At 47.1% G+C, this 23,120-nt stretch overlaps 1 protein-coding gene and 1 non-coding gene across 2 annotated transcripts in view; one reads left to right on the top strand and one right to left on the bottom strand.

Moving 5' to 3' along the window:
- Nucleotides 1-1,717: 1,717 nt before the first annotated feature.
- Nucleotides 1,718-23,120, top strand: part of RABGEF1 (RAB guanine nucleotide exchange factor 1) — a 39,647-nt gene continuing 18,244 nt past the window's right edge. Inside the window, 6 exon segments of the mRNA XM_061605423.1 lie at nucleotides 1,718-1,870; nucleotides 7,612-7,804; nucleotides 9,342-9,511; nucleotides 9,968-10,021; nucleotides 11,295-11,372; nucleotides 19,555-19,557. Coding sequence (XP_061461407.1) covers nucleotides 1,767-1,870; nucleotides 7,612-7,804; nucleotides 9,342-9,511; nucleotides 9,968-10,021; nucleotides 11,295-11,372; nucleotides 19,555-19,557 — 602 coding nt within the window. The 5' untranslated portion in view covers nucleotides 1,718-1,766.
- Nucleotides 9,127-9,245, bottom strand: LOC133374550 (5S ribosomal RNA). Its single transcript, XR_009759918.1, has one exon. It is a non-coding gene; the product is annotated as a 5S ribosomal RNA (ribosomal RNA).

Below are 23,120 nucleotides of genomic sequence, written 5' to 3' on the forward strand. Positions count from 1 at the left end.
AAGATGGTGTAGGGCAACCTCTGGTGGAAGGAAGGAGAAAAACTGCTTTGGAAATTGTGTGTTTCATTAACATCCAAGATAATAGAAAATTGGTCACTATTTTTTTTTTCACATTTAAAGACTTATAGCTGCTAGCACAGCCTTCGCCAATCTGGTGCCCTCCAGATTTTTTTTTTTAAAAAACAGCACAACATCTTGGGCAGAGAAACAGTACAGCAAAAATCTCTTCTATATATGATTGTCAACTTTCCCCTAAATTAGGGTTCTGTGCTGTTCCATTAGCTGCCTGATACACCAGAACTCATCATACCTGCATCTATAATCTGGGGAACCCTGCTGAATTCTCTTTATCAAAAAGGCATAGGATCTCTTGCCCCATTTTCACACAAGAATGAAAGGGCCAGGAGCCTTCACTCCTCTCATAAACCTTTTAATTCTGGTAGGGAGGTGGAACTTTCAAGAGCTATATAACAGGCTTCTCCTAAATAAGGTCTTCACTGTTAGCAAAGCTGTCAGTCCCAACTAAGGATGGAAGGATCTATCCTTTTCAATTATCTCAGTCTCTCATTTTTCCAATCTTAAATTCAGTTCCCCCCACTTCTGCAGCAATTTACTTAAAAAAAAAAAGTGCTCATGAAAATTCTCCAGCATGTTAGTGCAAATTTCTCCTAATAAACCCATGTTTGTAGGCAGTTTTGACTAATGCAAACCATGTCTTGTCATATAATGCATTTCAGCATGTTATTTTTACTCGTATTTTTATGCACAGTTCCTCTCAACATACGCATTTTTGAAAACATTGGTTGGAGAACTGCGTTGCAAAATTTGAATATGCTCCAGTTTCAAAGGATGGCTGTGTTTCAGTTCCCTTATTGTTTCAGAAAGTGCAAATTTGATAGGTTCGGCTGGAAATGCAAACTGAATAGAATTTCTCACCTACCCCTAGTCCCAACCTAGCTCTCGGCTTTTGTTTAACACTGCTGCCACTATCAGTTTTTTAGACTGCTGTATACATCATTTTTGTGACTTTGTGAACTGACATTGTTTCAGCAAGCCTGAAACATTTTAATTACGTATATCTGGGCGTGTTTTTTTTAGGTTTTGTTGATTTTATCTCTGTGATATTGGTAACTTTATTATGTACACCACTTTGGGAGTTTTCTGATTAAGTGGCCTATAATTTTTGTTCAAAAAACCGACACTCAAAGGCTCCACACATATTTATACTCATATTTATGAATATAAATATAAATGAATGAAATTAATCAGGGAAAGCTTTCCCCCTTCCCAGCGTGTCTTCATGCTGTGGAAAGCGTAAGCTGCAGCGTTTCTACCTGTCAGGCAATCTCGCTGCGGGGAAAGATGGAGGAACGAGGTCGCTTCTCCATCACTACGAAAGGCCCAAGGCAAAGAGGCCTGCATCCCGTTGCCATGGTGACGGGAGGAACCAAGATGGCGCTCTCTCAGCCGACTGAGAGAGGGAGACGACCCTCTCTGTCTCCATGGTAACAAGGAAGCGGCGGGAGGGAGGCCTCCCCTGCTTCCTGTCGCCATGGGAGGGGGAGAGAGTGAGAGATTGTTCCCCGCCTTACGTCGGCCTGAGCCAATCGGAGGATCCTCGGGGGGGGCATTGTCACTCTGACACGCCCCCATTGCCCACTTTCTCTCGAGCTGCCTCCTCCGCTGTCAACCCCCAAATACCCGGATGGGGGGGGCGCGCATGCGCAGAATCTGACAGGCACGGAGATGGTGGTGGTGGGCCTCGCATGAGGGGCGTCCGAGGGACGGGGGAAATATTTTCCCTATTTAAGGCGGGACGCGGTGAGGAGGAGCGCCGCCGCCGTTGCCCCACGGAGAGACAACAAGACAGGTAAGTGCGATGGAGGGGCGGTTGCTGTGGCAACCTGGCTCCTCCCCCTTCTTGGAGGGGGCTGCAACGGAGCATGTGTGATGGCCCCGCCCCCTTTTCCTCATTTGGTCTGCGGAGGTAGGTAAGTCGTAATAGCGCCTCTTTTGGGTGGAGCCTCGCTGCACTTTAGTAATGGGGATCATCCTGTGACACCCCCCCCCAAAAAACCAATTCATTGGGTTTGACCCATGGGCAGCGAAAGGAAAGCCCTTCTTCTCCCCAGTTTCTGGGTGGGATGGAGAGAGGGAGCCGTTATGGGGGTGGGGGGAGTGGGATGGGGGGAGGCTTCACTCTTTCTTCACCCACAGTTCTGGGGTGGGGGGCAGAAAAAAGGGCGAAGCCTCCCCCCTCCCACTCCCCCCATTATACCCCAACACAGAGCCAGTGGTGGTGTAGTGGCTAGAGTAATCGGACCCGGCCCTGGGAGAGACCAGGGTTCAGATCCCTGCTCAGCCATGGAGCTCACGGGTGACCTTGGGAGGCCAGATAACGGCTGCCTCTCAGCCTAACCTACTTGACAGGGTTGTTGTGAGGATGAAATGAGGAGGCGGGGAGAAGCATGTACGCCACCTTGAGCTCTTTCGTTCCCAAGCTTCATTTGGGCAGTCCGCAGCGTTCTGCGTTCAGTCTTCATATCGATTCTTTCTTGTATTTCCATTGATTCTTTTATTCCTTATGTTAATAATAATAATAATAATAATAATTTAATTTGTGGGTCACCTATCTGGCCAATGGCCACTCTAGGCGACGTACAATTTAACAACAATACATTACATCATAATAAAATACATCATAAAATACAATAAAACAATAAAACAGTTCCAGTACAGAGTAGTAGGCTATTCGTCGTAAAAATTTAACCCTCCCCGTAAGTCCCAAAGGCCTGTCTGAAGAGCCAGGTCTTCAAAGCTTGGCGGAATACATTCAGGGAAGGGGCATGTCGAAGGTCATACGGGAGGGAGTTCCAGAGAGTGGGGGCCGCCACTGAAAATGCCCTCTCTCTTGTCCCCGCCAACCTAGCTGTTTTAGTTGACGGGATTGAGAGAAGGTCCTGTGTGGCTGATCTTGTTGGGCGGCATGGTTGGTGGCGCTGGAGGCGCTCCATCAGATAAACTGGGCCGAGACCGTATAGGGATTTAAAGGTTAATACCAACACCTTGAATTGGGCCCGGAAAATAACTGGGAGCCAGTGTAGGTCGAACAACACTGGGGTGATGTGTTCCCGGCGGCGACCGTTTGTAAGTAGTCGAGCCGCAGCATTTTGTATAAGTTGTAATTTCCGGACTGTTTTCAAGGGTAACCCCACGTAGAGCGCATTACAGTAATCCAACCGAGAGGTGACCAGGGCATGTACCACCAGTGGGAGCTGATGAGCAGGAAGGTAGGGCTGCAGTCTACGAATGAGGTGTAATTGATACCAAGCTGCCCGGCTCACTGCCGAAATCTGAGCCTCCATGGACAGCTTGGAATCAAGAACAACCCCAAGGCTGCGGACCTGGTCATTCAGGGGCAATTTCACCCCGTCGAACACCAGGTCAACATCTCCCAGCCTTCCCTTGTCTCCCACGAGTAGCACCTCAGTCTTATCAGGATTCAACTTCAGCCTGTTCCTTCCCATCCATCCACTCACGGATTCCAGGCACTGGAATGTTATAGTACAGCTTGAGCTCTATGGAATGCAAATGTAATAAAATAACATGCACGGCAAGAGACGAAAGAAGCATTAACAGCACAATTAAACATAAAACGGCATCTGGCACGGTGCATTACAGTTGCTACAGCAGGCTGAAACCTCGTTCAGTGGCCTGCCAAGACCATCTGCAATTTTAAAAGGGTCCATTGGAAAGAAAAGTCTGGGAAACCGCTGCTTTCGAGGAAAGGCGGATATAAGTGTGATAATAAATTAAAAAATAAATAAGCTTGGGTCCCCAGATGTTGCTGGGATCCCGACTCCTGTAAGCCCCAGCCACCTAATGGACAGGGATTGTGGGAGTTGTAGTTCAGCAACATCTGGGAATGCAAGCTTGAGGAAGTGGGTGGGGCCAGTATGTGGTCCCTCCCTTTTCTTTGAGTTGGGGATCTCACTGCCCCATTGCTCTGGAGGTGGAGAGAGGGAGGCAGCGTGCCTTTACTTGCCTTTGGGGCTTCTGTGCTTTTTGTCTGGGGAGTGGGGGGCTGTGCGTGACGTCTCTCCCCACCCCTCTTTCCTCTGGGCAGGGATTATTTTTTTAAACTTCATTTATTGCATTTGTATCCTCGTTTTCCTTCAAGGAGCTCTAGGTGGCAAAACGGCCTGCCCTCACTTTATCCTCCCAGCAGCAGTGTGAGGTAGGTTAGACCGAGAGGCAGCGACTGGCCCAAGGTTGCCCAGTGAGCTTTGGGGATTTGATGCTGGGCCGCCCAGCGCACTAATCACCACGCCACACTTAGTTAGCAGAAAAGGCTGTGCGCTGCTACTTCCTTTAGAGTCGTTTGCGCTGCTTGGAGCTACAAAGCTCTGATGGGAATCTGTGCCCTGTTAGGAGGGGGTTAGGGGAGAGAGCTCAGTTCCCCTTCTCTTGAGCTGACGATGCCCGCTGTAGGCATGCCGTTGGGTGGGTGGCACTGTTCTCCTGTTGCAAGTTGCGTGCTGCAACCACAACTTCAGCGAGCAGAGTGGCGTGTGACTTGTCATGACACCAAGCTGAGAAACAGCTTTGAGCCCTCCTGCCTCTCATTGTACATATAATTGGTGCACCTGCGCTCAGGACCCTGTGGGCCAAGGAGGGGATGGTGTTGTGATCTGTGCTTAGCTCCCCCTGGACAACCAAGGAGGAAGGAAACCTCCTTTGGTCCCTTATGGCCAAAGAAAGAGCAGGGAGTTGCCCAGCATGGTTTAGGTTTGTTTGTTACTTCTTCTGAACAGTTGCTTCTGCTAATCCAGGTAGACGGGATGACCATGGACTCCTTTTGTGATAATTTTGCTAACCCTTTATGCAGCTTTGGCTGCTGCCCATGAGGACTGGCAGGGCAGGGAACTCAGACCGCAGGTGGAGTCAGAGCCAAGGACAGGCAGAGCTGACTATTGAGTTCTACATGGGCAAACCTGAGCCTACGGAGGAGGATGCTGACAGCCAGGACCATCCTCTGGGCTGACTGTAAGTAAGAAGGCAGATGGGCCCTGGATGAGGGCTGATTAAGGCTGGTGGGGCGGTGCCCCATTTCCCCCCATGGATCCGCCTCTATTGCCTTTTATGTGTTTCATAAAGATCTGTAGCCCGCTTGATACGTGGGCAGCAGTGGATCAGAAGACAGACAGTCTCTGAAGACCGGTTTGTAAGCACCCAGTCACTCTTGGTCTTCTACATACATAGGAAAGTAGGCAGACTAGCAGTTTCAGACAGGAGAGATTCCTGCATTGAGCAGGGGGTTGGACTTGATGACCTTATGGGCCCCTTCCAACTCTACTGTTCTATGATTCTATTTATTTATTTATTTATTACATTTATATACCGCCCCATAGCCAAAGCTCTCTCGGCGGTTTACAGAAATTAAAAACATTGAACATTACAAAGAAATATACAATTAAAAAAAAAACATACCAAATTTAAAACAAGGAAGCATAGATAGACAAGGTAAAAGGCCTGGGGTCAGAGCACAGCACATGCTGTTAGAAAAGAAAAGTCTTGATCTGGTGCCGAAAAGATAACAATGTTGGCGTCAGGTGAACTTCATCAGGGAGAAGTTCTATGATTCCCAGCCCTATCTGGGATTGAATGTGGCACCTTTTATATGCAAAACCTGTACTTTATCACGGAGCTACAGTCTTTCCATTTTGAAATTTGGTGTATCCCTGTGCTGTTGGGAGGAGCCAGCCCCTTCCTGTGGCCTCCTGTGTAACTCTTTTTAGGAGGTTTTGATAGATATTCCCTTGGCCCACTCAGAGGCTCACCATCGAAGGGCATAGCTTCTTGTGTCCTTGGGATCATGCTTAATGTACAACAAAACATGCCAGGATCAGGGCTGGAGAAATCCTTCAAATTGCTAAGCGCCAGCATTGCATTTTAAAGCACCGCCAGACATTTGGGACAGTTGAATGTTGGCTGGAATATTTTTCCCCTGTAAAAAGAGAAGGTCTTCCATAGTAGCTGTGAGATTTCTGTCTGATGTTCTCCAGCAGCACTAAAAAAATGAAGGGGAGGCGGGGAATTGGTAGGGTATATGTCTTTATAAATAAAGCAAAAACAGTTTTATTGGTAGGTTGTTCTGTGTCATCGTTGACATTGGAAAGATTCAAAGGGGGAACGAAACAAAGACTTTTGTGACACTTTAAAGACAATTAAATTTATTTATACCACCAACTTTTTTGAACTGGAGTCCAGGAAAACTCATCCCATAATAAATGTGTTGGTCTGTAAGGTGCTACAAGATTTATTTTTTTTAACTGCAACAGCCTGTTTATCCAATTATGTGGAGAGGTGACAAAAGTGCTTGTTAAGGCATTATGAGGAAGTAACCTAATGGGCTAAGCGATTTGTAACATCTTCCCATCTAATGGAATCAATTAGATGAGTCTTTCAAGCTCAATTTAGAAGGGTAGTTTTGTCATCAGGGAAGATTGCATCGGACCATCGCAAGTCCTAAGCATACCAGTTTGGGCATCCGAAACTGATGATGTGAGTAGAAATCTGCAAAAAAAAAAGGGCAAGGAGGTTTATTGCCTGATTGTGTATGCCCCCCTCCCTTTAAATCTCTTCTGGAGCAGAAATAGTTAGTTTGTGTGTTCTTCAGTAGGAGATACAGGTGCTGGGAATGTGTACTGCATTACAAGCTGACCTCATCACGAAAGGTCCAGCTTCATAGATTTTTTTTTTTACATGTTTAGGTAAACTCCTTTATTCCAGTGCTGGTTCCTTGCTGATCAAGAAATGAAATGATTGTAAGAAGCAGTTTCAGCGATCACTGCATGCTCCTCAGAACCCAGGTTAAATAAGCCTGAAAACGGACCCCCTCCCCACCTCTTTCTAATTGAATCAAATGCTGAAATCTGGCCACCTGGCTTTATTTGAATACTCTGTGCCCGTGCTGTCCCCAAACCTTTTTTCCAGCTGTGGTTTCCATTTGTGTCAGTTGTGCAGTTTCATCACTATTGGTAATGCCGTTGGAACTCTGCAAATTGCTAGCGATTACAGGATCTGCCCAGGAAGATGTCCTTTAGACTGTTTTGAGACAGGGTACTGTGGTATTGGGGAACCACGAGGGGTGGGGAGTGGCCGAGCCCGGGCCGAACCAGTCAACGGCTTTGGCTGACAGCTGTGGGAAGCGCCAAATGGCTACACGGCAGCAGGTGTCCCCAGCAACATACCTGATTTGAGCAAGCAAATGATAGCCCTGCAGCCTTTGAAAGCAGGTTGAGCCAGTTAGGCAGCCAATGACAGCCGCCTCCGTGAGGGAATCTCTGGCTGCAAAATCCGATGGAGAGGTTTCCTGGGGTTGCCGTGCAAAGTGGATCCCTCCTGGCGCATGCCTGTGTGCTTCTGACTAGCAGCAAATGATAACCATCCTGTGACTCACTTCCGCGGGTTGGCTTGGAGCATCTCTGCTGTCCCTCAAGGGTTGGCTTGGAGCATCTCTGCTGCCCGTCTGTGGCCTGCTTTGATTAGGGGAAGCCCCGTCTTTCCCTCCCTCCCTCCCACTGAACATGGTCCTCATCTCTCCTCTAGCTTTGCCACGGCTGCCCACCCAGCAGACCTGGGGACGAGAGCCAGAGGGATGGTTGTAGTCACGGGACAGAGCAAAGTGAGCGGACGCTTGGGGGATGTCATGTCGAGCTCGGATGCAGAGGATGATTCTCAAGAGCCAGCCACTCCCACGGCGACCCAAGCAGGGCACTCCCTGCCTCTCCTTCCTCAGCAGGTTCGTGAGTCTATGCCACTAACACCCCCTTGTCACTCTGGCATGCCCAGGGGCACCTTCTTTCGGAAACAGTGCTTTGCATTCGGGCTGGTGTGTCTGTGTGTGCGGGTGGGTTTTTTTGGGGTGAGGTGGGTCAAGTCATAAAGGGACTTTTTTGTTGCTGTTGTCATTGAAATGTTGCCATTTTACTGACTGGTTGTTTTTGCAACCTATTCTAAGCTTGAAGGATGGGGTGCACTCTTGGGGGGTGGGTCAGGCGAGGGCATTCTCTGTGGCAGCTCCTAGGGTGTACAATTCCCCCCCCGAGGTGCATCTGACAGCTTTCTTATATAGTTCCATGGTATGCTGAAGACACGTCTCTTTACCCTGGCCTTTGACAGCTGAGATGTACGCTTTCAAAACCCATCCATTTTTTGCAATTGCTGTTTGTTTTAAAAAAATTTAATATTGAATTTTAAATGGGTGTAACCCGCCCTGGGGCCTTAGGGTGAAGGATGGATAAGCAACCAAATCTATCTATCCACTGAGCGACCGAGCGAAGCCTTCTACAAATCAAGACATAAAAAAACCATTTTGGATTTGTATAGATAGGTAGAAGCGGTCCACAAATCAAAACATACAAACCCAATTTGGATTTAATATATATACCCTGGACTTTTAGATGTTCTGGCCACTAAGGGTTTCCCGACCTCGGACTAAGACATTCTCCCCAGGTCACCCCCTCCTCTCTTCTCTGTGCCCCTGAAAGGTTGCCTATGAGGAAATGTGGCCCTTGGGCTGGATAAGGTTCCCCACCTCTGAGCTAAATGATGGAGTCTGCTTGGCCTCCACTTCCCTTGCCGTCTGCTGTCCAGGGGAGACATTTCTGCTCTGGAAAGCATTTGACTTGCTGGGTTGATGTTCTAGAGGCCTGTCCCCTCCTTTTATATCTGCTGTATATCTCAACTTTTTTTTTTAACTGTTTCATGGTACATTTTTCTTAAAAACATTTATTTTGTAACTAAATCAGTTAAGAGAGTGAAAGGGCAGGATATAAACTATCTTAAATAAATGAAATGCAGTCTGCTAGACTTCTCCTCCTTCTCCTCCACTATGAATTTGTCTTATCCCCCTTTAAAGCCCTCTAAGCCAGCAGCCGTTGCCATATCTTGCAGCAGTGAGCTTTCCAGAATGACCCTGTATTGTTCCAGTATTATAAGTTGTTGTTGTATGCCTTCAAGTTGATTACGACTTATGGTGATCAAATGATCCTTTTTTGGATATATTCATAGGGTTTTCGTGGTAAGAGGTATTCAGAGGTGGTTTCCCATTGCCTTCCTCTAAGCTTACGGCACCTGGTGTTCCCAGGTGGTCTCCCATCCAAGTACTAACCAAGCCTGACCCTGCTTAGTTTCCGAGATCCGATGAGATCGGGCGTGTTCAGGGTAGTATGGCCGTAGCCAGTATTATAAAAGAGGGAGAAAAACTTCACACTCTCCACTTTTTCCATGCTGTGCCAAATTCTACAAGCCTCTTAGGATTTGTCTGTTCCTTCCAGTTCCCCGAAGTGGTTCCCCTGAACGTTGGAGGGACTCATTTCACTACCAGGTTGTCGACACTGCGGCACCATGAAGACACCATGCTGGCGGCCATGTTTAGTGGCCGGCATTATATCCCAACGGATGCCGAGGGCAGATACTTTATCGACAGAGATGGAACATTCTTTGGGTATGTGTCCTTGGGCTACGGTTAAGGATGTGCTAGAGTTCCACCCAAATCCAAATTTCAGATTTGGTACTGAATTTTTTATTACTTTGCTTATTGACTTATCTCTGTGGATCAGATTTTTACGTAGCAATTTTCTGTGGCTATGTTCAAACGTGGATTTTTTCTTTTTAAAAAAAAGGTTTGCCTCTACACACTGTTATTAAGAACCATGATTTTATTGGTATTTGCTTTCATTTCTTTCAAAATAAAAACCTGCCATGCGATCAGTCAAGGCTACCTTTTTACTCAGTTAAAAAAAAATTGATCAGGTCATCTAACTGATTAGTCTGTTAAATGCTATGCCCTAATTTTTAGGAATTTGAATGCATTGCTTGCTGCCTCATGGAAAGGGGACGGAAAGGAGAACGGATAGCTGTCGGATCTACGCAAGTTTCTTTTTACTTTTTCTGTTTTTAGGGACGTGCTGAACTTTCTGCGCTCTGGCGATTTGCCTCCGAGGGAACGTGTGAGGTCAGTTTACAAGGAAGCTCAGTATTATTCCATAGGACCATTGCTAGATCATCTAGAAGAGCTCCAGCCTCTTAAAGGAGAGAAAGTCCGGCAGGCTTTTTTGGGCTTAATGCCCTATTACAAAGGTAAATTGGAAGGAGGGCAGTGGTGGCGTTGCGGTCTTGTCTCATGGCAGGCCGGGGTGCTTTGAAATTGGGAGTCAGTTTGAACAAAATGTTAGCAAGAGCCCAAAACAAAGAATGAAAAGGGGATCCAGTCACTGTGGAATGATGCTGTTTGGATGCAGATTGGTGTTAAGAGTTTTCATATGTATATATTGCAGTGGAGTGCAGAAATAACTGTTCTGTTAAGAGTGGTAGTTGCAAGAACAAAGGTTTATTCCTACAAAGAGCTTCCGCCAAGGGAGCCTTTACTATCTAACTGAGAACAAAGGCAGGAGGAGGAGGAATGGGAGGAGGAAAGCCCGCAAAAACAACAAACCCTCTAGAGGAGGAATCAGCAGAGGGCAGAATAGATTGCCCTTCTGTCTGTCCCCCCCTCCCCTGGTTTCAGGTCACTTGTAACATGTGTTGGTGTTTTAATGCCAACAGCTGACACATCAACATAGCCCTGTTCTATATAATTTCTTACACAGAGACAACTTTACCTTGGTAAGAGTTGTGTTTTTTGTGCAGCTCCTCTTCATTTTAGGGGTCCTTGTATGTGAGAGCCATTTGGTGGATTGGGCCCCATGTTGCATTGTATGTCTGCTCGCCTACAGCGACCTTTGGATTTTCAGCCGCAGGCCTTGTGATGGGCCAAATGTGAGTTTAGAAGTGGTGCGGTCTAAATTAATAAATACTGGAACATAAAATAAAAAGACGAACCTTGAACCTGGTAGCAAATTGGCAGAAAAGAAAATAATAAAATATTTCTTTTTTAAAAAAGGCACAATTATTTCATTCCTCCCCCTCCCCAAAAAAAGTCTTGCTTGGGGAACACCGTTGTGCCTTTTTGTAAAAATAAAATAGTTTGCCGATGACGATACGCTAAGCCAGTCTTCCCCAGTCTGGTGTCTTGCAGATGTTTTGGACTACAACTCCCATCAGCCCCAGCCAGCACAGTCATATGTTACTAGGGAAAGTGGGAGCCTGATTGTGCTGGCTGGGGCTGATGGGAGTTGTAGTCCAGATCATCTGGAGGGCAGCGGGTTGGGGAAGGCTGTGCATAGCAGTCTTACGGCAGTTCCCTGTCTTGGGCAGTGTCAGTGTCTTGCTCCTCTCTTGCTTTTCAGACCACTTGGAGCGGATTGTGGAAATCGCTAAGCTGAGGGCCATGCAGAGGAAGGCCCGGTTTGCCAAGCTGAAGATCTGTGTCTTCAAGGAGGAGATGCCCATCACGCCATACGAGTGCCCACTGTTCAACTCTCTGCGCTTTGAGAGGAGCGAAGGGGAGGCCAAGCTCTTTGAGCACCACTGCGAGGTGGACGTGTCCTTTGGGCCGTGGGAGGCTGTGGCGGACGTCTACGACCTCCTCCATTGCATCGTGACGGACCTCTCTAGCTGGGGCATCACGGTGGACCACCAGTGCATCGGGGTCTGCGACAAACACCTGATCAACCATTACTACTGCAAGCGCCCCATTTATGAATTCAAGATCACGTGGTGGTGAGCACGAGGGGCGTGGAAAGAGAGCCGGCTGATTGGCTGTCTCTGCTGCCGCTGCCGTGTCCTGCATTCTGGGAAGTGTGGCTTTGCTGATAACGTGCTGGAGTCTCCCTCGGCAGGAGAGTTTGCCCTCCCTACCTATGCAGCAAACTACTGTCCCACGATTCTTGCTTCAAAGAAGAGAAATCCTTCTGGAAGGATGGATGTCACTGTGGGTACCACGCAGAGTCACAGTGAAGGAAGGTGCCAGCCTGTGTGGTTTGTTTTCAAGGGCTTTTATGCACATCTAACTCCCTGCAGGTCAAGCCTTTATAGCCTGTGCTGGTCCCTCACTTGCTTGTACTTGCAGAGAGCAGAGATGGCCTGTAGCGGTAACACGGTGCACCACACTGTTGCACAATCCTCCAGAGTTTGTTTGCCCCCTAAGAAATGGTTGGCTGTTATGCATCCACCTGGTGTCAGCACAGCAGCACTTTATTTTTGCACAACTTCCACTCCTGCTGGCATGTTATGACCTTCAGAACAGGTCGGAGTACTTTTCAAAGATGCTGAGGTTTCAGAAGTAATTCATAAAGTTAATTCTGTGTAGAAATGCCTGAACGTTCTCTCTCTCTCTCTTTGTATATGTGTGTGAAAATCCCTGATTTATTTATGAGTCTGTATTACTTAATTATTTTATGTGTTTGAGTTATTTTATGCGTTGAAATTTAATTTATTTCCACTTCTCTGACCAAAAAAAGGGTAGTTTGGTTTTTTAAGCTGTGTCCAGACCGTATAGATTGCGTTCCTTAAGGAATTTGGAAATAACGGCTGTTTGCAAAAACAAATTGTGCCTGCTGTTTGCTTTGGGTGGTTGAGCTGGGTAAAAGCTTCTCTACCTGGGTAGGTCACTTTGCAGAGGCCTTGAGCCAGCCCCATATCTCAAGGCTAGAAGACATTGTCAGCACAGAAACTGGGTCTGACTCTGTCTCAACCCAGAGATAACAGGTATGTTTCTCCAGGGATGAGAGCATGCTCCCACAGAAACCAGAGAAGCAGCAAGGCCAGCTGTTTTCTTGGCTCGGTTGATATTTGCTGAAATCGAGATGGATGAGTTAAGAGTAGCGGCCCGTTTTTTCTGCACCAAATCTCCTTTTCCCTGACAAAAAGGCTTTTGTGAAAATGTGAAACGCTTGCAGTGCCTTCAAGCTATAGGGCTGGACTGATCCCCCCCTTGCTGATTCTGTATGTTTTGAGAGGTCTGTGGAGGAGTGGGCACTGCTTGAAAAGGGCAGCTTGAACCTCTGGAGCTGTTGAAGAGGGAAAGCTGCCTCCCAGGCTTTGGTATTTGTCAGGGGGCTGGCCTGACAGTTGTCCTAGTATGAAGCCTAGAAGGCTCTGAATCTAAATGGGTTCCGTTCAGGTTTCTCAAACCTAGTCCTGGCTTCTCCCACCCCTCCTGTCCCCTTTGGAACTTTCTCCGCTGCCTCCAGCGGCTGTCAGTGCCCAATTATCGAGCCTTGGCGGCGGCCGTGCTTCCTTTGCGCAGAAATCATGCGCCTGGGAGAGCACCGCCAGAAGCGCCAGTTGCGTAAAATGTGTGACGGCTCCAAGCTGGCTTGTCCGGAGCTTAGGGTCGGATTGCCAAGGACTTGAACAGGCTCTTGATGACTTTGCCTCCTTGGCTGTGTCGGGTCAGTCAGTGGTGCAACAGCCCCACTGTTGTCCTGAGGTTGGCTCTGGCCATTGTGGCAACCCTGGAAATGTAGTGGGGAAGCGCTTTGCACCCTTGATTTTTAAAACTCCCGCATCAGCATCAAGACCGGTGCACTGTCGGAGACAGGGCCAGTTGGGGCTGTTTCAACTTGGATCTGCCCCCCCCCCCAAAGCACAGCTTTGTTCTTCAGAGACAATTTAGGACACAGTGCTGTCTCTCTTTCTTTCTTTCTTTCTCTCCCTCTCTCTCTCTCTCTCTCTCTCTCTCTCACTCACTCACTCACTCACTCACTCACTCACACACACACAGAGAGAGAGAGAGAGAGAGAGAGAGAGAGAGATTCACAGGCACCAACCTATGGAGGGCCGGCCCTAGGATTAGGGAGAGTGGGGTGGTCGCCTCAGTCGCCTGATGGTGCGGGCAGTGGTGGAAGCCCACTGGCTGTTCCTCAGCAGCTGTTCCCCATAATCAGAGGATAGAGCTACACGGCCTGTCCCACGCAACCGTTAAAACAAGTCTGTTGCTTTCAGGTGGGCTGGAGGATGCCAATCCTGTTGCTGGGACTGAAGTAAGAGTCAACTGCCAACCCAGTTCTGGCTCCTGTAGTAGGCCGACAGGGGAGCACCATCTGGTTCTACGCCTCAAGAAGAAAATGTCTTGGGAAAGCCAAATCAGTAGCACTCTCTGCACTCTGGTTCCACAGCCAAATAGGTAATTCAGGGCATGCCACCTCATACTGGCAACAGCATGCAGCCATCGTGGCTAGTAGCCATTGATAGCCTTCTGCTCGGTGAGTAAGCCCCACTGGACATCATGGAACTTACCAAGTGAGTAGACATGGGTTTTGCGGACTTGAAACGTTCTCATCCCTCTCCCTCCCCAGTAAAAGTCTGACATTTTTTTCTGTGGAGAAGTAAAAAGGTTCTGAACATATTCCTTTTGGTAAATGATTTCATTATGACTGTTAAGGTTTTTTTTAAAAAAGTCATTTTTAAAGGGGTATATTTTACCCAGCATTACGACCTTGAATGCCTTTTGAATAAAACTGAGATGTAACAGGATTTGGAAGGTGGGAGTTATTCTTGGTCTTCAAACGGTGGATATTGCTATGATGAAAACATTCAAGTATGCCATCCCAGGCCCCCTTTATGTAATGTATACTTTGTATTTCAACATGTTGTATTTGAGTAATGTGCAATAAATTATCTCACTATGGTCACTGTCTAATGTAGCTCACAATTATCTTCTTATGTCTGACAAACCCTAAAAGCTGGGCTGGGGGTCATGTCCACCCGCTTTCTAGGAGGCAGAACAAACATTTTAGATGCCAGCATTGGACACAGACCTCTACAATTTTATTTTATTTACTTATTTGTATTTATTACTTATACCCCACCTTTCCTACAAAGTTCCATATTTATCCTCACAACAATCCTGTAAGGTAGATTAGGCTGAGTGTTTGTGACTGGCCCAGAATTGCCCAGTGAGCTTCATGGTCAAGTGGGGATTTGAACTCTGGTCTCCCAGGTCCTAGACCAATGTGCTAATCTCTACACCACGCAGACTCTTTATTTTAGCTTAATGTTCCTTCATTCTTTCGGGTGATGTAATGAGTAGCTGAAGAAAGCCAGATGTGAATGTTTTGAAATCATCTGCTGCATATGTGACAAAGTGTGAGTTACAATGGCCATTGCAGATGAGGCATGGAGGTCTGTTTGAGATCCTGGAGCTCTGCTGCAAGTCGAGAGGAGAACAGGATGCAAGGCTGAAGAAATATCTCAAAAAGGATATTATAGAGTTGGAAAAGGTTCAGAAGAGGGCAACTAGAATGATCAAGGGGATGGAGCGACTCCCTTACGAGGAAAGGTTGCAGCATTTGGGGCTTTTTAGTTTAGAGAAAAGGCGGGTCAGAGGAGACATGATAGAAGTGTATAAAATTATGCATGGCCTTGAGAAAGTGGATAGAGAAAAGTTCTTCTCCCTCTCTCATAATACTAGAACTCGTGGACATTCAAAGAAGCTGAATGTTGGAAGATTCAGGACAGACAAAATGAAGTACTTCTTTACTCAGCGCATAGTTAAACTATGGAATTTGCTCCCACAAGATGCAGTAATGGCCACCAGCTTGGATGGCTTTAAAAGAAGATTAGACAAATTCATGGAGGACAGGGCTATCAATGGCTACTAGCCATGATGGCTGTGCTCTGCCAGCCTAGTCAGAGGCAGCATGCTTCTGAAAACCAGTTGCCGGAAGCCTCAGGAGGGGAGAGTGTCCTTGCACTCGGGTCCTGCTTGCGGGCTTCCCCCAGGCACCTGGTTGGCCACTGTGAGAACAGGATGCTGGACTAGATGGGCCACTGGCCTGATCCAGCAGGCTCTTCTTATGTTCTTATGTTCTATGTTCTTAAATGGGCAAAGGGCCTGATCCGGTATAAGGCAGCGTCGTGTGCAGGTGCAGTTTGGTGCCAGAAGATGTAGTGACAGCAGGGAATTTGGATGGCTTTAAAAGGGGTCCAGAGAAATCCATGCAGGAGGGTATGGCTATCAATGGCTTCCATCAGTGTCAGAGGTGGGCTGCCTCTGAATAGCAGCTGCTGGGAATTACAAGGGAGGGGAGCACTGTTGTGTTCATGTGCTGCTTGCGGGCTCCCCACTGCTGGATGTGATGGGCCTTTGGCCTGGGCACACAGCTTTAACAGAAGTAACACCATTTATTAATACAAGCTGCCTTACAACTGCATAGGTGTATAGAATATTACATTTGCACCATCCCCCCATCCCACAAATAAACCATCCCTTAATATTGGCTTTCTTATTTAATGTATTAGATTTCTTACCCTTTACCTTAAGGTGCCCCTGGGCAGGTTAAAACAAGCAATATACACAATCATCAAAACAGAACAGCTAACAACCATTGCAAAAACAATGAAAAAATAGTTCCACAAATAAAACAATTCCCATACATTGAAACACACCAAACATTTTAAAAAAACATTTCATGTGTTAAAAGGGTTCCAGTATCTATCCACGTTTATTTATAGCTAGAACTCAATCTGAGCGGGGTGGTTTACGACTTTTGCTCTTGGAGGTCACTGATAGGGTCGCCATAAGTCGTGATCAACTTGAGGCACATAACAACAACTTAACCTACATCAAGGCTGGGGGGCATTTTTCCCGTTTGGCCATCGGGCCCTTTTGGGTTGGGTGGCGCACAGTGGGCGGCGCCAAGACAAAAGTGGGCGTTGACAGCCCAACGCAAACACGAACGGGACGCGGAAGGAAACAGCCGACCACCACCTCCGCTCTAACTTCTTTCCTATCTCTACAATCCTCGTGTGGGCTTTGCTTACCTGCCAGCCTCCGTCACGTGCTCGGGTCGCTCGGGCGCCGGCGGACGCCCGTACGCCTACAGGAAGTGACGCAAGCGCGTCGAAGCGGTTGGACCAGTGGGCGGAGGGGCCGGAAGGAGGAACAAGTTTAAGGCGGCGGCGACGGCGGGCGGCGAAAGCGAAAGGCCGGAGAGCGAAGCGGCGGAGTCCCAGGTGAGGGTGGCGCTGGGGGGCAAGGAGAGGGACCCACCGACCCACCCCAGTCTCCCCCCCCGTGAGGAGCCGTTGCCGCCATTGCTAGGATTTTATCGCTGAATGACGTTGTTTATTTACGTTACGCTTGTTTGTGTCGCGTTACGTAAATCACGTTACGTTATTTTGTAAACGACGTCAACAGCTTTAAAGTGTGACTCTTTTATCAGCAATATTAGGAGGCAGCTTTTCTTTTCAAAGGGGCTTTTGTAAACGACATTATGGCATAGCTTTTCTTTAAAAATGGCCATTTCGTCCACAATGTTATGGTATAGCGTTTCTTTAAAGTGACTGTTTTATTAGCAATATTGAAAAAAATGGAAATGGCCTGCCTTCAAGTCGATCCCGACTTATGGTAACCCTCTGAATAGGGTTTTCATGGTAAGCGGAATTCCGAGGGGGTTTACCATTGCCTCCCTCTGAGGCTGAGAGGCAGGGACTGGCCCAAGGTCACCCAGTGAGCTTCGTGGCTGTGTGGGGATTTGAACCCTGGTCTCCCAGGTTCTGGTCTCCCAGGTCCTGGTCCAATACTCTAACCACTACGCCACACTGGCTGTCACAATATCTTGAGAGGTGTCTATATATGCATGGGGAATAAACAACTTTCCAAAATATATAGTAGACCACATTAATTGCATTCAGACTACACATGAAGTGCTCCCACACACACCTTAACCACTATGCCACACTGGCTCTCAACATTATTAGCAATATGGGGGTGCTTTTCTTGAAAAAAGGACTTTGAACAAATGATCTCCCTCATGCCCCCTCTATGATGAGCTTCTGCCGGGCCTTGAAAACCTGGCTCTTCAGGCAGGCTTTTGGGGTGGGTCAGGTTTTATTATTATTGTTGAGATTTTTAATGTTTTAATGTATTTGTATGTTTTTATTTTGTACGTCGCCCAGAGTGGCTGGACAGCCAGCCAGATGGGCGACTAATAAATTTAATAAATAAATAAATTGTAAACAATATTATGGCATAGCTTTTCTTCATAAAAGAACTTTTATAAATTATAGTAAAGCTTTTCTTTAAATATGACTTTTAGCAACAATATTATGGTATAGCTTTAAGTGTAGTTTTTCTGTGTAAGAGAACTTTTTAAAAATATAGCTTAGGTTTTCTTTAATAAAGGGCTCCTATAAATAATATTAAAGTATAGTTTTTCTTTAAAAAATTAAAAGGGTTAATTAGTGATTGACCCTGGTGCATTACAGTAGGGCCCCGCTTACCGGTGTTCTGTTTTCCGGTGTTCCGCTGATTTGGCGGCCTTCAGTGAGGGGAAATTTCCCGTTTTAAGGCCGCTTTTGCAACATTTTTGCGTGACGCACCCCATTATTTTCAATAGGTTTCACTTTACGGCGATTTCCGCTTTACGGTGGCAGTCAGGAACGGAATCTGCCGTATAAGCGAGGCCCACCTGTATTATTCTAAAAACATAATAGCTTACATCCAGTGCTAGTCCTGTATGGACTGAACCTGCTGATGAGAATGGACATGGCTAAATTAGATTCAATACTTTCAGTGGGTCTTAGAGTATATCAGTGAATGGTTGTATTACATTATGAATTCTGTCTTACATGTTTTAAGTTTATCATTCTAAGAATTAACTATAAATTACTATTATCAGTGAATAATGGTATTACTTATTAAAAAAAAAAATTTAGTGTTATGGATGCTAGCCACTGTTAGTCAACATTTCCTGCTGAATGAATTATGTTTTTAGGTCTCTGCCTTGGGCATTTATTTTTGTTATTTTAAAATCTATCTTTAGAATTATTGTGTGTGATGTTATATTTTTTAAAAATTAGCCTTCGTATTATTTTAATAGTTATTTATCCACAGTCCACCAGCCACAAATAGGAAAACGCTTGATGTGAATTGGGAGGCTTAAGGGAGAGGACTTTCTCCGTGGTGGTCCCACGGCGCTGGAGTTCTCTCTCAGTGGAACTCTGGAGGGCAGCTGTGCTGCAGTCACCTGTTTCAGGTATCCTATTCATGAACGATGCCTTTTACTTGAGGTATTATGTTCAGTTTTCCAAGCTGGTCATTATAAGAACACTGTAATTTTCAGAACTGGTGCCTGAGTTTGCTTCTTTCCTCCACCCTCCGCAACACTTTTTTTCTTTGTCCTGCCTTTTAGATATAAGCCTGAGGGCAAGGTCTCAGTTTTTATGTATCGCTAAGCTGCTCTGAGTGCCTTTAGGCTGAAGAGCAGGGTAAAAATGCTTTTAGTAATTATTAATCATTCTGTATAATAAGTCATCATCACCTAATGTCAAACCAACAATAAAACAGCTTCATGAAAAAAAAAGAATCAAGAGTTTCATTTTAATACCAAAAGCCTAATAACCAACAAAGAGCCAGACTTTATTCTAAAAATCTAGGAAAATCTAAAGTTTGTTGCAACAAAAACCAACAGTCAACCTAACCTCCAGTGGCAAGGAGTTCCACATCCACCCCCCCCCGGTACACTGCCACCAGCCTTTCCTTAGAAGGCAGTGGCACCCCCAAATGGCCCTTGTTAGATGATCTTGGAGAAGTGGCCAAGACTCATAAGAGGGGAGGTGGGCCTTTGGGTATATTTATACACTCACAACAACTGTGTAAAGTAGGTGGACCAGATTAGGCTGAGAGTGACTGAGCGGGGATTTGAATGCAGGGCTCCAAGTCCAATGACCTGTTGTCATGTCCCGCTCTCTTTATGTAGAATGGAGGCTTGGCAGATCTTAGTGGATCTTTGCCTTGTATAGCCTTCCATCTCGAAGGCTCCCTGTCAATAGGAGGCAGAGCAGGGCCTTCCTAGGGTTTGCAGGGGATTGTTAGAACTCAGCATCACGTGGTAGACAGACATTTCTGTCCCATGGGCAGACTTTAAAAATCGGCAAGTGAAGTCTGCGTGGGCATATGAAGATGCCTTACTGTAGTTAGACGTTTGGTTCATGAACCCCGGTGTAGTTTACTCTTGCTGGCGACGGCGCTGCAGGGTCTTGTGGAAAGAAGCCTCGCCTGTCCCTGCTACTGACGGGCAAGGCTGTAGCTCAGTGGCAGAGCCCCAACTGTGCACACAGGAGGGCTCTGATTTCATCCTCGGCATCTCCAGGTATGTCTGAAAGAGCCCTTTGCCCGAAACCTTGGAGTGCTGCTGTCAGCTTAGACCATTCTGAGCCAAAGGTCCAACTTCTCATAAGGCAGCTTTCTCAGTTTCTATTGCTTAAGGGAAGATGTAAAAAAAAAAAAAAAAGTACTGCCTTCAAGTCGATTTCGACTTACGGCGACTCTATGAAGAGGGTTTTCATGGTAAGTGGAATTCAGAGGGGATTTACCATTGCCTGAGAGGCAGTGACTGGCCCAAGGTCACCCAGTGAGCTTCATGGCTGTGTGGGGATTTGAATCCTGGTCTCCCAGGTCATAGACCAACACTCTAACCACTATGCCACACTGGCAGACCCATGCTAGTCAGTTTCCTCTTAGCAAAGCAACAGAGCACAGGAAATGAAATGTTAATGGACTGCCTTCAAGTCGATTCCGACTTATGGCGACCCTACGAATAGGGTTTTCATGAGGCTGAGAGGCAGTGACTGGCCCAAGGTCACCCAGTGAGCTTCATGGATATGTGGGGATTCGAACCTGGGTCTCCCAGGAAGATGCAGGGTTCTGAATTGGGGACCTTGTGCAAGCACACCACAATATGCTGTCCCAGAAAGACACTGTGGCTCTTTGCTCTCTGGGTGGTGACCCATCAGGGCAGCAATCCACAGGATTTTCCTCTGTGTCTTCCCCCCTTCTTTGCATGCTTTTGATTTTAGAGCAAAAATGATGACTGTAATTCTGAAACTAGGAGAAAACACAGCCGCCGCCTTTCTTTCCTTATTGCTTGCTGCACCGTGAACCTTGACTCTACTCCTCCTTCCCGGGCAGGTGTGCCTGGTGGTGTCTCTGGCGCAGGCTGCCGCCAGTTTACACTGAAGATCAACTGGCTGGACCTGATTAGTTGATTAGATCAGCAGAGGAGTTTGGAAATGCCAGTGGCTTATGCTGCAAAGCCGTTATGATGAGTGCGCGTGTTACTATAGCCCAGAAAGTGAAACGGCTGAAGATGGGCTCTTCCCATCCTCTTGAGTGGAGGTGCAGACCCCAGACTTGCGGATGTGATTCTCTGCCATGCACTGGAGATGAGCAGTTGGAGGCCGCAAGGCCAAATCTAGGGGCGGTGTGTGCTTGCGCTCTCTCTCCCACGCCCCTTTCAGTCGCCAGTTTGGAGACAAGAGATTAGAGAGGTGGCGCTGTTCAGAGGGCTTTCTGGGAATCTATTTTCTTGACTCTTGCCCTTCCCTGCCCCACCTCATTTGTCAGATGCATCTCATGAAGCACTGCAATACGCTTGTTTGTCTTGTTATTTTGCAGCAGCAGACCTCGGGTACCTGTAAAAATGAGCTGCTGGCCGGCTCATGTTGCCCTGTAGCTTTCTAGCCCCGGCTGCTGTACTGCCTGGCCAGCAGCCCAAATCCTTCCCGTGATTCTCTGAGGATCTCCCAACTTGGCTGCCCTGCCAGAATGCCTGTTTGGGGTCAGGGCAGGTGTTGTAGAACCTCATTTTCTCTCTCTGAGCGCCCCTTTCTTGATTAAATCAGTCAAGGGCAATCAGTTATGCTCTGTGCTGAGGCGGCTGTTGAGTTGAGTTGCTCCCTGGATCTTGCAGAATACTCGTGGAAAATACCACTGATGAAGTCATCCTGGTCGTTTCCGTTCCCTTTAAAGGGAGCGGAGGCTTTTTGCATGCCGGAGACATTCCTCAGTTCCTCTGTGTGCATGACTCAGCAAGAGCAAACATTTGCCTGGTGCTGGGAGTCTGCCCAGCACAGAGAGGCCGGTCTCCTCTTTCCCCGGCAGCGTTGGCTGGAAGGTGAGGATTGTTTTCATTCACTGGATGGATGACAGCTGTTCCTGAGAAGCAACAGAAGGCCTGTTTGCATTTTCATGGATTAGAACAAGGTTAATATGTTCTGCTTCTTCCTTTGTCTGTCTGTGTGAACCTGTGAAGTTCCCTTGTCCTGACTGAGACCATGGGTCCAGCCAGTCTCGAGTTGCCTGCTCAAACTGGTGGCGGCAGAACGATCCTTTTGCAGTCTTGCCGGATGGAATCCTTGGCATGCAGAGAGTGTGGCTTGGTTCTCACACACTGCAAACCAGGTTTTATTTGTTTGATTATCTGGATCCTGCCCATGGCTTGTTTATTGCCAACAAACCCAAGGTCTGAAGCCATGGCTTGTTGTTGGCTTGCAAACCTTATTTCCTTTTCCTGTGATTTAGCATTAACGTGCCCCCGTCCTTAACCAGTGGCCCATCTAGTCCAGCATCCAGTTCTTGCAGTAGCCAGCTAGGTGCCTCTGGGCCAGGTGCCCCAGAAACTCAGCAAGCGACAAAGGCACAAGGCAGGAGCAGCAGCTGGAAAACGAGGCAATGTTTGGAGAGACAAGCCATGGCTGGTGCGGCTGTCTGTGGGACGTCTTGGCATGTTTGGTAATACTTGAGGGAGCCCTTGAAGTTAGGTTAGTAATATTATCTCCATACTGCTGCTTGGAAGGGCAGGCTGAACCCTTCCTTGTCTGTCAGTTTTTTGGCTGTGAGCGATTATCTCACAAGCCAGCCTTCTGCAAACTGATGCCTTCTCTCCCATCCTATTCAGCTTCTGGGTGTTTGGGTTGAGGTAAGTTATTGTGCTGACTTTGGTGCCAAGACTCTGCCTTTTCCCAATACTGATAAGCTGGCCATCTGGCCAATTAAAAAGCAGATTTAAGTCCAAGCTAAACAGCAATCTGGTTTTTCTGGGCCATTTTGGGTTTAGCATCCTGCTGGATAGTCTGGTGTGTCCAGTAGCCTTGCAGTGTGTTACTTTCTGAAAGCCATGGAAATCAGTGCTAATCTATTCTAGTTACAATACTCTAGGACAACCTTCCCCAACCTAGTGCCCTCCAGACATTTTGAACTTCAGCTCCTATCAGCTCTCATTAATGTTTTGCAGCCCAAAACATCGGGAGAGTGCCAGTTGAGGAAGCCTGCCCTAGGATTGCATAGCAAGTGCTTTGCGTCTTGAAGACAGCGTTGCTTCAGTAGCTTTTTATGATTGCCTAGTTGGAACTCTTGAGGAATGGGGGAGTGGCTGCGTGGCATGTTC

Source organism: Rhineura floridana, chromosome 21 (genome assembly GCF_030035675.1).
Source record: "Rhineura floridana isolate rRhiFlo1 chromosome 21, rRhiFlo1.hap2, whole genome shotgun sequence".
Classification (NCBI taxonomy): Eukaryota; Metazoa; Chordata; class Lepidosauria; order Squamata; family Rhineuridae; genus Rhineura; species Rhineura floridana.